General features: G+C 29.9%; 2 protein-coding genes across 2 annotated transcripts; both read right to left on the bottom strand.

The window, feature by feature from the left end:
• Positions 1 to 3,382: 3,382 nt before the first annotated feature.
• LOC113381328 (zinc finger protein 570-like) lies at positions 3,383 to 4,379 on the bottom strand (the record flags this gene model as incomplete). Its single annotated transcript, XM_026620277.1, has 2 exons — positions 3,878 to 4,379; positions 3,383 to 3,577 (listed from the first exon to the last, which is right to left on the bottom strand). Coding segments are annotated over exons 1-2 (697 nt in total), but the record flags the coding sequence as incomplete, so codon positions are not given.
• A 3,022-nt stretch (positions 4,380 to 7,401) lies between these two features.
• Positions 7,402 to 8,187, bottom strand: LOC113381327 (zinc finger protein 570-like). The gene is made up of 2 exons (XM_026620276.1): positions 7,586 to 8,187; positions 7,402 to 7,540 (listed from the first exon to the last, which is right to left on the bottom strand). The coding sequence occupies exons 1-2, from the start codon at positions 8,185 to 8,187 to the stop codon at positions 7,402 to 7,404; spliced, it is 741 nt and encodes a 246-aa protein (XP_026476061.1).
• Between the last annotated feature and the right edge of the window lie 4,078 nt (positions 8,188 to 12,265).

Below are 12,265 nucleotides of genomic sequence, written 5' to 3'. Positions count from 1 at the left end.
GTAAATCAATTTATCTCCAGAACATTAACAATCGTCCATTTCATTTAGAATTCAATTTCAAAAAAAAAAAATAGTTGCCCAAATAGTTATACACAAATTAAAAAAGTGCTCGTATAGTAACAATCTAAACGCATTTGCAAATAATTCAGTGCAACATTGTCACTTATGCTGTGCTTAGCTTGGCGGCTTTTCACATTTTTCAATAGTTTTCACAAAATTGGAAAAGTGCTTCGATACATAAACAGTCTAAACGCACTTGGATGAACATTTATACCAGAGTGGCGCTTAGATGGTGCTTAGCCTGGGTATTTTTTTAAATTTGTAATCCAAATTACAAAAATATTTTCTGGAAAATAAAAAAAGATTTAATAATTTTTTATCCTCATAAGCAATTGTTTTGTCAATCCAAGCAGAAAGTTTTTTATATCATTCAAATCGGACGTTCCGTTCTCTTAAAAACTGAGTTACGTTTTTGGCACTTATTGCCTTTTTGCCTTTTCAAAATTTTACTTGTATTAACAATATGAAGAACGGATCAAATTTTCATAAAGGCAGATCTAGCGGTTTAGGAGACATAGTGAAAAAAGTGAAAAAATGGCATCTGGCGATCAAAAATGATTATTAGACATATGCACATCAAATTACCAGATATTTTATAGTGATTTTAACAGTAAGTATAAATTTTTGTTTAAATTCCTCTCGGTTCCGTACCAATGTTTATGCGTTAGACGGCGACGCGGCGCTTACGCGCTTCGATATTTCGACTCTATGCAGTTAAAGCAGTACGATTGCTTTTAAAAAATGTTCTGAACTTCCATAATATTTCAAAATAAATTTTTCTAAAAAAAATATTTTTTTTTTCAATAAATTTTAGTCGAAAATTTAATTAATTTTAAATTAATTAAATAATTAATAGTTTCTCAAAAATCTAATTTTTCAGAGTAATTTTTTTTCAAAAATGTTAATCATTTAAAAAAAAAAATTTTTGGTACGGAAAGTTTCAGCAATTAATGCACGATACCATACACCACTAGTTTTATTATAATTTCATCCCACCAGCTCACTCTCTATTTCTCCGAAAAGACCACTCGACCGTGAGCCCCATCATCCCCCCAAAAAGCACCCGAAAGCACCCCAATAGCCCATAAATGAACCACAGTGGATCATTCACATATTATATGTAGGGAAAAAACAGGTTAAATATCACACAATATAATAATAACTTATTACTAGGTGTAAGTGGCATGTACATTTGTTGTAACTTAAAATTATTTGATTAAATACATGATGTGTTCGAAAAAATACTCCGACCGGTTGACGTGTTCGATTTTCAAGAACGTGTAATAAATCCACGTCGAATACTTTTAACCACTCATAAATTAATTAATTTATCATGAATTAAGTCGATTATTTACACAAATCGGGAAGTTCATGTAACTTGCCTCAAGGCAAAATACCAATACCAACTAGTTCATTTTTATAATTAAACCACTTGTCACAGGCCTCTAATATTCTATATACACACACACATACTTTTTCTAAATTTGGTCTCAAACGATCAGAATGACCTAAAAAGCGTCAAATCACAAGAGGAGAAATGCAGATTTCTAGCAAAAACATAAAGTTCTCAATCAGTTGAAAAAATCAAGTAAGGAAAAATCCTATAACTAAGATATGATTTTATATTACTATTGTTTCTATTTTACCCCATTTCACCTATTTTAGGGCGATCCACTTCGCAAAATCCTCTCCGACTGTCTACGCGCAGTCTCGACGTCTGATGGAATTCTCTTCGTCACAAAAACTGATTTGAAATCATTATTCATCCCTTTGTTTGAAAAAAAAAGAATAATTAATAATATAGAATTTAATGATACATATAAGGGTCAATTCTGCAATAACATAGCGTTGGTATGGTAATGCTATGCTATTCTTTTATCTTGGTAGTAAAAAAGTAACAAAATCTATCTATTTGCTGTACGATCAGGCGTTTTACATATAAACAAAGCAAAGAAGAATGTTATGATAACTGCGCATTTGTGATACACAGTTTATATGTAAAATACGCCTGATGGTACAGCAATAATTGAGTTTTCATAGTTTTTACTACCAAGAAAGAAGGATTAGATAGTGTTGCCATAACAACCGTAGAATTAGCATCATAGAGGAAAAAATAAAACAAAAAAAAGTGCAAAAAATGAGTTGTAGAATATGTCATTAAGTAAAATAATACATGTAACAATTTTTGAATAATGTTTATTAGTAATATGGTAACACTCGTCGTGATGCACACATTTATTAGTGTCAATCATTATATACATTTATATAATGATAAATTATAAATTATATATTTATAATAGCATTAAAAATATGTATAATATTTAAAAGCAATAATGTAGTTAAAGTCATACCTCAAATGTGACATGATCGGTGTGTCATTGTAATTAGCATTTAGGACTTGAACCTTTATAGAGAAATGAAGTAATTGCTGATTAATAAATTCTATACATAGTGGATTATGTTAAATAATGCCTAAACAAATATTGTTTTCACAATTTCACTTATCATATAATAATTGTGTTTACGAACTTCATGAAATAAAATTAACATACATTCATTGATTGTTTTACTTTTTCGTTGGCGATACAGTCTTATTCTTTTAGCAGCTGTAATATCCGTCTTGCCTAAAAATTCATTTCTAAAATATATAGTAACCACGAATAATACAAATTACTTCAATAAACTTACGTTTCTTATACGGCACAGATTTTTCATTTGTTTAATTATTTTCAGTAAAATTATTTACTGAAGACGGTATAAATTATTCTACCGATCCACATATTTTTTAATCAAATCAAGATTTCTACTAGGACTTAACCTTAAAATCTAATTACGTATGTGGCGTACGCCCTCGCACGTGACACGACGACCAATCACAATCGACTCGTATAGAAATGATATCATCGAGAGCGAATGACGAATCATTGGCACTCGACTCGGCCGTCCGCTTAACGCTTTTCCGTTGCATTTGAACAGATTTACACCCTATTCGCGCCTAAAGGAGTTTTACGAATATTGAAGAACAAAAATAGTAAAGTTTTGAATAAAACAAAAATAAATAGGTTTTTGTAGTATGTATTGATATTATTAAAACAATTACATACAAGGCACTGGTTAGGAGTAACAAACAGAGTAAACAAAGTGCAATTAATATGCTGTATCAATATAAGTTGAGTGATTGATGAGGATTATAAGGCCGGACAGTTTCTAGGCTAATTTATCAGTTTTGTTGACTGTTTTTTTACAGTTTGCTCTATAGAATGTTTTCTTTCATGTTGCCTTAATGAATGTTTAGTTTTGAATGTCTTATTGCATGTCTCACATTCATAAGGGCGTTCTTCAGTATGCACTGATAAATGCTGTTTTAAACTACTTAACTGTGAAAATGTTTTATTGCATATATTACACTCATGACAGCGTTCTCCAGTATGTACTATTTCATGTTGAGTTAATGTTTGTTTTGTTTTGAATTTTTTATTGCAAATTTCACATTCATAAGGTCGTTCTTCACTATGCACTGATAAATGAGATATTAAATTACCTATCAGTGCAAATCTTTTATTGCATATTTTGCACTCATGAGGCTGTTCTCCAGTATGGATCATTTCATGTCGGATTAAGCTATTTTTTGCCGTGAATGTTTTATTGCATATTTCGCACACGTAAGGACATTCTCCAGTATGAATTGATAAATGCTGTCTTAAATAACTTATCTGTAAAAATGTTTTATTACATATTTTGCACTCATAAGAGCGTTCTGCAGAATGGACTGCTTTATGTTGTTTTAAAAATTTTTTCATTTTGAATGTTTTATTACATATTTCACACGTGTAAGGTCGTTCTTCAGTATGCACTGATAAATGCTGTCTTAAATTACTTGACTGTGAAAATCTTTTATTGCATATTTTGCACTCATAAGGGCGTTCCCCAGTGTGAATCATTTCATGTTTTTGTTTTGCTACAAATGTTTTACTGCATGATTCACATTTATATTTCAACTTACTAGTTGTCTTACGATTTCCTGAAACTTGTTCTGTTGATTTGTTCGTACTATCTACTATCATACTTGATTCACTGATCTCTTCTTTACATAGAGAAGAATTTTCATCTAATACAGTTTTGTTTGTACTAGTCACATCATCTTGGTCGTCAATCGTCTCTAGTTTGATTTCCTCGTCAATTGTAACCTCGGATTTAAGAAATTGCTGCAGACAGAAATCTGATGTATTTTCACAATCATCAAATTCCTGTTTCACTTGAGGATAATCATCGATCGGTTCGGTTTTAATTGTTTTGTTTGAATTTGTTTCTTCAGACATGTTTGAAGTTTGTAGGTTATAATAAACAAACTGGTGATGAGTTCTTATAATTTGAGAAGTCTAAAAGTACAATAATAAATATGTTTCGATATTTACTAATTTGTTTATAGTTTAATAGAATATAATGCTAACACTGACCTTTTTACTAAATTTATCTTCGAATTTAACTTTAATAATTCCATTAAACACTTTGACATTTCTCCTCCATTTTGTTTTATAAACAACAGATCAAGTTGAAGTTAAAAACAATTCAATTGCGATTTTTTCGGCGGCAAAATTTGAAATCCGAATTTAATATTAGTTTCAACAAAAGATATAAAATCTGAATATACAAAAGTTTTAGAGGGGAGGACAAATATATATATATATATATATATATATATATATATATATATATATATATATATATATATTATATTTAAACATGACATCAATTCAAAAAATAATTTGGCATATATTCATCAAGACATAAAAGCTTTCAGTAATTCTGTTAAGAGAGAATTCTGTTAAAAGGAGCTACCAGATGATCCTAACATTTACCATCATAAACATGCTTTTAAATACATCAATCTTATAGAAAAAAAATGACACATCACCAATTCTATTCCCTTAAATTTAAAAGGAACCCTCTAGTTCCTTAAATTATACAGTCTTCTCAAAATACATAAACCCAATTGCCCTTTCAGACCGATAGTTTCATGCATTAATTCGCCTCACTATAATTAATCTAAATTTTTTTAAATTTTAAACAATGTTACTATTAATTCACCCGGTAGTAGATTGTTTAAAAGATTTCAAGAATCGTTGTTATTATTGAAAGTAGATGGTTGCAAATTGTTGAATACTATTCACTACCTCTCGAAACATTTATTTCGGGAATAGATTTACTACTGAAGGCCTGATATTTCCAATTCAATAATAAACTAGTGTTGTGTGGCATCGTGCCTTAAGTCAAATTGCTAGTACTTCCCGTATTGTAATGAAATATTCGAGAACTTTTAAACGTTTTTAAATATATTATTACAAATAGTGTAACTTTCATTATTTTTGCTATCTTGTTATATCTTGAGCAAATCAAATGTAAATCATAAATCAATTTATCATCTCCAGAACATTAACAATCGTCATTTCATTTCGAATTCAATTTAAAAAAAAAAAATGTTTGCCCTAATTTACACAAAATTGAAAAAGTGCTCCTGCATAGTCACAGTCTAAACGCATTTGCAAATAATTCTGTGCGACATTTTCACTTATACTGTGCTCAGCTTGGCGGCATTTTCACATTTTTCAATAGTTTTCACAAAATTGGAAAAGTGCTCCAGTACATAGACAGTCTAAACGCACTCGGGTAAACATTTGTACCAGAGTGGCGCTCAGACTGTGCTTAGCCTGGGTGATTTTTTGAATTTTTAATCCAAAATTACAAAAATATTTTTGGAAAAAAAATTAGAAACAAATGTTTTTTTCCAAAATCAATTATTTTGTTAAGACAAGCAGAAAGTTTTTTGAATCATTCAAATCGGACGCTTAGTTCTCACAAAAACTGCCATTTTTTTAACATTTAGCTCCGTATCTTCGAAATGGCTGAGCCTGCCTCTGCCAAAAACTAATAAACACTTCTCCCAATCATTACTAATTGAATGTTTTTTAGATCATTCAAATCGGATGCTCCGTTCTCTCAAAAACTCGATTTCTATTTTCTGCACTCTTTTTCTCCGTAACTGCTGGACCTGCCTTCGCCAAAAACTAATCAGCACGTCTCCTTATCAATACGAATCGAATGTTTTTTGAATTATTCAAATTGCTTCATCCGTGTTCCCGAAATCGTCGACGAAAATTTTTATCTGCACACACATACATACACGCACGCACACACACATACATCCATTTTTTCTAAGGTATGCCAAGCTCAGAAGGTTTTGAAACGTAAAGATATAAAAATTTTCATTTTCGATTTTTTTTTGCGATTACTACGGGAAGTTAATATAATACACTGATGATGAGACAAACATAGTCTCGAAACGTTTGTAAAATTAATACTATTTAATATATTAGAGCAAAAAAGAGTGATTAAAAAACTCTTTTTAATTTTTAAAAATTCTTAATCATTGCGTTTGGAACGGTTTGCAAATAAATTGAATAATTTTATAAAAAAAATTTAATTTTTTGTTTGAAATAATTTCGAAAATTTGAATTTTTTCTTTTAAATTACAAAATTTCGAAATTTTCTGTAAAGACTTTTTGCACACCGTCTACTCAAGCAAAATGTTTTGCGAATTAATTTAATCGGATGATCCGTTCTCTCAAAAACTGATAACCGTTTTTACACCCTTTGCGCTCCATGCTCCATACCCCCGAAACGGCAAAATTGCCTTTTGCAAAAACGCATCGCGATCAAGTACAAACCAAATGATTTTTCATTCATAGTTTGATATACGTATATTTTTTTTTAAAAAAAAAGGAAAATATTATTAAAATCTCTATAAAATATCTGATAATACGATGTGCATATGTCTAATTATCATTTTTGACCGCCAAATGCCATTTTTTATACTTTTTTTTTTATTGTAACTATATAACCGCTGGACCTGTCTTTTCAAAAACTTGGACAGTTCTCCTTTTCGTCAATACAAGTAAAATATTTTTTGAATTATTAAAATCGGACGCTCGGTTATATCAAAACCGAAATACCATTTTTAGCCCTTTTTGCCCCGTATCTCCGAAACCGCTGGACCTGCCTTTGCCAAAAACTAATCCGCACATCTCCGTTGAAAGTTTTCTTCATTTGTTCAAAAATGACGGCATTTACATAGGATTTTGGATTAGATTTTGGATAGAAGCCGCGAATATAGGAATTGGGAATTTTTTTTGCCGCGAATAAAGAACTTCTACTTAACCAGCATCTGTACTATGTATTTATATTATTAAACAATTACATACAATACACTAATTATGAGTAACAAACAGAATAATATAATGCACAAATTAGAATTAATATCCTGTATTCATATAAGTTGTGTAATTATAAGGACTGTTTTTTTACAGTTTGTTTCCTAGTATGTCCTCTTTCATGTCGCATTAATATAGGTTTTGTTTTGAATGTTTTATTGCATGTCTTACATTCATAAGGTCGTTCTTCAGAATGCACTGATGAATGCTTTCTTAAATTAAATATCAGTGCAAATCTTTTATTGCATATTTTGCACTCATGAGGCCGTTCTCCAGTATGGATCATTTCATGTTGATTCAAGCCTTGTTTCATTCTGAATGTTTTATTACATATTTCACATGCGTAAGGACGTTTTCCAGTATGGATTGATAAATGCCGTCTTAAATTACTTATCTGTGAAAATGTTTTATAGCAAATTTTGCACTCATAAGAAAGTTCTATATTATGGATCTTTTCATGTCGTTGTAAGCCTTGTTTTGATACAAATGTTTTACTGCATGATTCACATTTATATTTCAACTTACTAGTTGTCTTACGCTTTCTTGAAACTTTTTCAAATGTTTTGTTTGTACTATTGACTATCGTACTTGATTCACTGATCTCGTCGTTACATACAGAAGAATTTTCATCTAAAACTGTTTTATTTATACTAGTCACATAATGTTGGTCATCAATCGTCTCTTGTTTTATTTCCTCGTCAATTGTAACCTCAGATTTTAGAAATTGCTGCAGACATATATCATCATCCATATACAAATCTGGTGTATTTTCATAATCATCAAATTCCTGTTTCACTTGAGGATAATCATCGATCGGTTCGGTTTTAATTGTTTTGTTGAAATCTGTTTCTTCAGACATGTTCGAAGTTTGTAGGTTATAATAAACAAACTGGTGATGAGTTCTTAAAAATTGAGAAGTCTAAGTGTATAATAATATATGTGTTTCGATATTTACTAATTTGTTTATTGTTTAATAGGATATAATGCAAACACTGACCTTTTTACTAAATTTATCTTCGAATTTAACTTTAATAATTCCATAAACCACTTTGACATTTTTCCTCCATTTTGTTTTCATGAACAAGTGACCAGGTTGGACAACATTGAGCACATTTTAAATGCGAGTTTTTCGGCGGCAAAATTTGAAATCCGAAATTATTATTAATTTTAACAGAAAATATAAAATCTCAGTATACAAAAGTTTTTGAGGAGGGGACAAATATATATATACATATATATATATATATATATATATATGTTAAAATTTTAATAATTTTGATGTAGAGATATGTGAGAATCAGTTTTCAGGGCAATACATCAATTAAAAACTTGTATAAACTTATAACATTCTTATTACGTTTCGGAAATTAAATTTATATTTTTATTATTTATATAAAATCTAGAATACTTGATAAATTATAATGAGCACTCTAACTGAACTATAGATACGGAGACTGCAATGCGATATCATTTGAAACAATTAACCTATTAATTACTCTGCAAATGAGTAAATAACAACTCTGTTTATTGCTTAATCTACTTATTCAATTTTTTCTTTGTTTGAAGTTACTTCGCCAAAAACTAATCAGCTCTTTTCCCTATCAATAGGAATCTAATGTTTTTTGAACCATTCAAATCGGTTGATCCGTGCGCCCGAAAACGTGACTGGAAATTTCTATCCATACATACATACACACACACACATATCCATTTTTTCTGAGGTATGCCAAAACGTTCAGAAACCTTCAAAACGTCGAGAAATGTAAAAATTTTCAATTCCGATTTTCGGCCCATTACAATAACTTACCCTACGGGAAGTTAAAAAATCCAACATGAAATACGAGTGTTATAATTGAAAACGACAAGATAGTTTTTTTAGCTGTCTTGGCATGATTTGCTCAATAGAATAAATCGCACAATAAATAAGTAAAATGTTTCAAAACCCAAATATTAATATTGCACATACGTTAAAAATAATTGAAATTTTGAAAATATTTGATTATAATCAACCCGCGAATTACCTCGATTTTCTACATAAATTTAAAATCAATGTATTTTATACTCTTTCAGATTACATCTTACTTTTTGTGTACTAAATCCAATCAAATTAAAAGTTACTTTAAAAAAATTGTAAATCTTATATATAAAAATGGATCGCAAAATGTGTTGGTAAGCGCATAACTCAACAACGCCTTGACCAATTTGGCTAATTCTTTTTTTAAAATGTTCGTTGAAGTCCAAGGATGGTTCTTACGATAAGAAAAAATCGAATAATTGCCGGGAAAACCCTAAAACAGCCCTTATCTTTTTCTCATATAAACGTTTTCTAACTAAAACTTAGAATCAATTTGAGCTTTATTGCTATTATATAAAGTTCATATTAAATTACAAGCACTCACTGTATACTCCTGCTAAACGATTATTCGGATTTTGATAAATCTTTCTGAAGTTTGTTAAGGAAACTTTTTAGGATATATGTGATTATAAAGTACTGGGATGTGTGTGCAATATTGTAGAAATAAATGGAAAAAATTGCAAAAATCAACATGTCATTGTTTGCATTGAAAACAAATGAAAACTATCACCTGCCAAAAATTTCAATTTACTCATGAACCTAGACAATATTAGAATATGTATAATAAATTTATCATTACGAATAAGAAAAATGAAATGTCTACATTATTATTGCCGAAAAACAGCTGAGATGTGCCAGAAATTAAAATATTAGGTTGTCAAATATCTCCCTTCCGCCTTTTTGTATTGTAAACGTAATTTCGTGTTTCAAAAAATGACACTTATCGGGTTGCAATTTTAGATTGTATTGTCGTAATTTTTCTAGCACTTCTAGTAGTTTGGTATTATGTTCTTCAAGTGTTTTCCCGTAAACTATTATGTCGTCCATATAAACTAGAGTTCTAATTCCTTGTATGCCCGACAAAACTGTATTGGTCAGTCTCTGTAAAGTCGCCGGTCCGCCCTTAAGTCCAAAACTCCAAACGGTAACCGTTTATATTCAAAATGTCCGAAGTCAGTAGAAAATGCAGTTTTTTCTCGGTCAGTTTTATTTAGTAAAATTTGATGAAAGCCTTGAGCTAAATCTAGAGTCGTGAAAAATCGTGAGTTACCTAGTTGGTCAATAATGTCAGTGATGTTTGGTAATGGGAAAGCGTCCGATTTTGTAATTGCGTTTAATTTTCGGAAATCGACGCAAATCCTCCATTTTTTATTTCCGTCAGCATCAGGTTTTTTGGGGACAATAATTAAAGGAAAATTCCAGGGACTTTGCGAGTTTTGAATAATATCGTCTGCTAACATCTGTGAAACTTGTCGGTGAATTTCTGTTTTATGAGCGTGCGGTAATCTGTAGGGTTTTATGTATATGGGTTTTTCGTCATTTTCGACGGGGATACTATGAGTAATCGTATTTGTATATGTCAGTTTGTCGTTTTCTAAATAAAACAGATCATGAAATTTTGTACAAATATTTAAAATTGAATCTTTTTCGAGATTTGTCATGTGATTAGTTTTTATGCATTGTAAAACTTTTTGTACTCTTTGATTCTTGTCATTATCATCAATTGTGTCGTTGTAATTTACGTTATTGAACAAACATTGAAAATCGATTGATTCTTGGTTAGATTTGATAGATTTATTTTGATTAAGATTTATAGAGTCGATTATATAAAAGTTGCTTAATAACTCGAATTGTACGTCTTTTGAATTAAGGAATTGACGATCTGACGTAGGATTAATAACATTTATAAACTAGCTGTAAGTGGACTTCTGTCTTGAGGCAATTATGGCATCGTGCTTTATGGCAAATTGCTGGAACTTCCGGCACCATAACGAAATGTTCGAGGAATACTGAATGTTTTCAAATAGATTATTATAAATATTGTAACATTGTTTAATATTTATAAGAATTATATAAACTGAATTGCACAGAGTTGAAATTATTTGTAAAGTATATTAGAACTATAGTCAGAATTAATAATAAAATCTGAAATATTTTCGATATACAAAAAACTGAAAAAAAAAAAAAAAAAAAAATAGAACAAAATTTTTTTTCCAAAATCGATTATTTTGTTAAGACAAGCAGAAAGTTCTTTGAATCATTTGAATCGGACGCTTAGTTCTCTCAAAAACTGCCATTTTTTATAATTCAAAAAACATTCGATTTGTATTGATAAGGAGACGTGCTGATTAGTTTTTGGCGAAGGCAGGCCTAGCCGTTCTGAAGATACGGGGCAAAAAGTGCCGAAAACGGTAACTCAGTTTTTAAGAGAACGGAGCGTCCGATTTGAATAATTCAAAAAACATTTCACTTGTATTGACAAGATGAAGAATTGATCAAATTTTCATGAGGTCAGGTCTAGCGGTTTCGGAGATCTAACGAAAAAAGTAAAAAAAAATGCCATTTGGCGGTCAAAAATGATCATTAGACATGCGCACCTCAAATTATCAGATATTTTATAGAGATTTTAACGATAAGTATAAATTTTGTTTACATTCCTATGGGTTCCGTACCAATGTTTATCCGTTAGACAGCGACGCGGCGCTTACGCGCTTTATATTTTGTCTCTATGCAGTTAAAGCAGTACGATTGCTTTGAAAAATAGTTCAGATCTTCCAAAATATATCAAAATAAATAAAACATTTTTTTTTTCAAAAAAAAAAAATTAAAAAATAATTTTTTTTTAAAAAAATTTTTAAAAAAATTTTTTTTTTCAAAAAAAAGTAATTTTTTGTTGAATTTATAGTTCCTCAAAAATTTTATTTTTTTGAAGTAAAATTTTTATAAAAATGTTAATCGTTTTTTAAAAAAAAAATAATTTTTGGTACGGAAAGTACCAGCAATTTGCCTTAAGGCACGATGCCTCAATTGCCTTAAGACAGAATTCCACTTACAGCTAGTTCTCTTAGGAATAGAACATAAA

Source organism: Ctenocephalides felis, unplaced genomic scaffold (assembly GCF_003426905.1).
Source record: "Ctenocephalides felis isolate EL2017-DRISC unplaced genomic scaffold, ASM342690v1 CF-g0.4_SCAFFOLD_02808, whole genome shotgun sequence".
NCBI classification, from domain to species: Eukaryota; Metazoa; Arthropoda; class Insecta; order Siphonaptera; family Pulicidae; genus Ctenocephalides; species Ctenocephalides felis.
Note: the sequence above shows the minus strand (reverse complement) of the source record. Positions and strands in the feature narration are given on the sequence as shown.

Excerpts from the sequence above, each read along its gene's own strand:
- LOC113381327 (XM_026620276.1), bottom strand. The coding sequence starts at position 8,187 with ATGTCTGAAGAAACAGATTTCAACAAAACAATTAAAACCGAACCGATC. Across the intron at positions 7,541-7,585 it reads ACTGGAGAACGGCCTCATGA|AAAGCATTCATCAGTGCATT; the intron begins GTGCAAAATATG and ends ATTTAATTTAAG.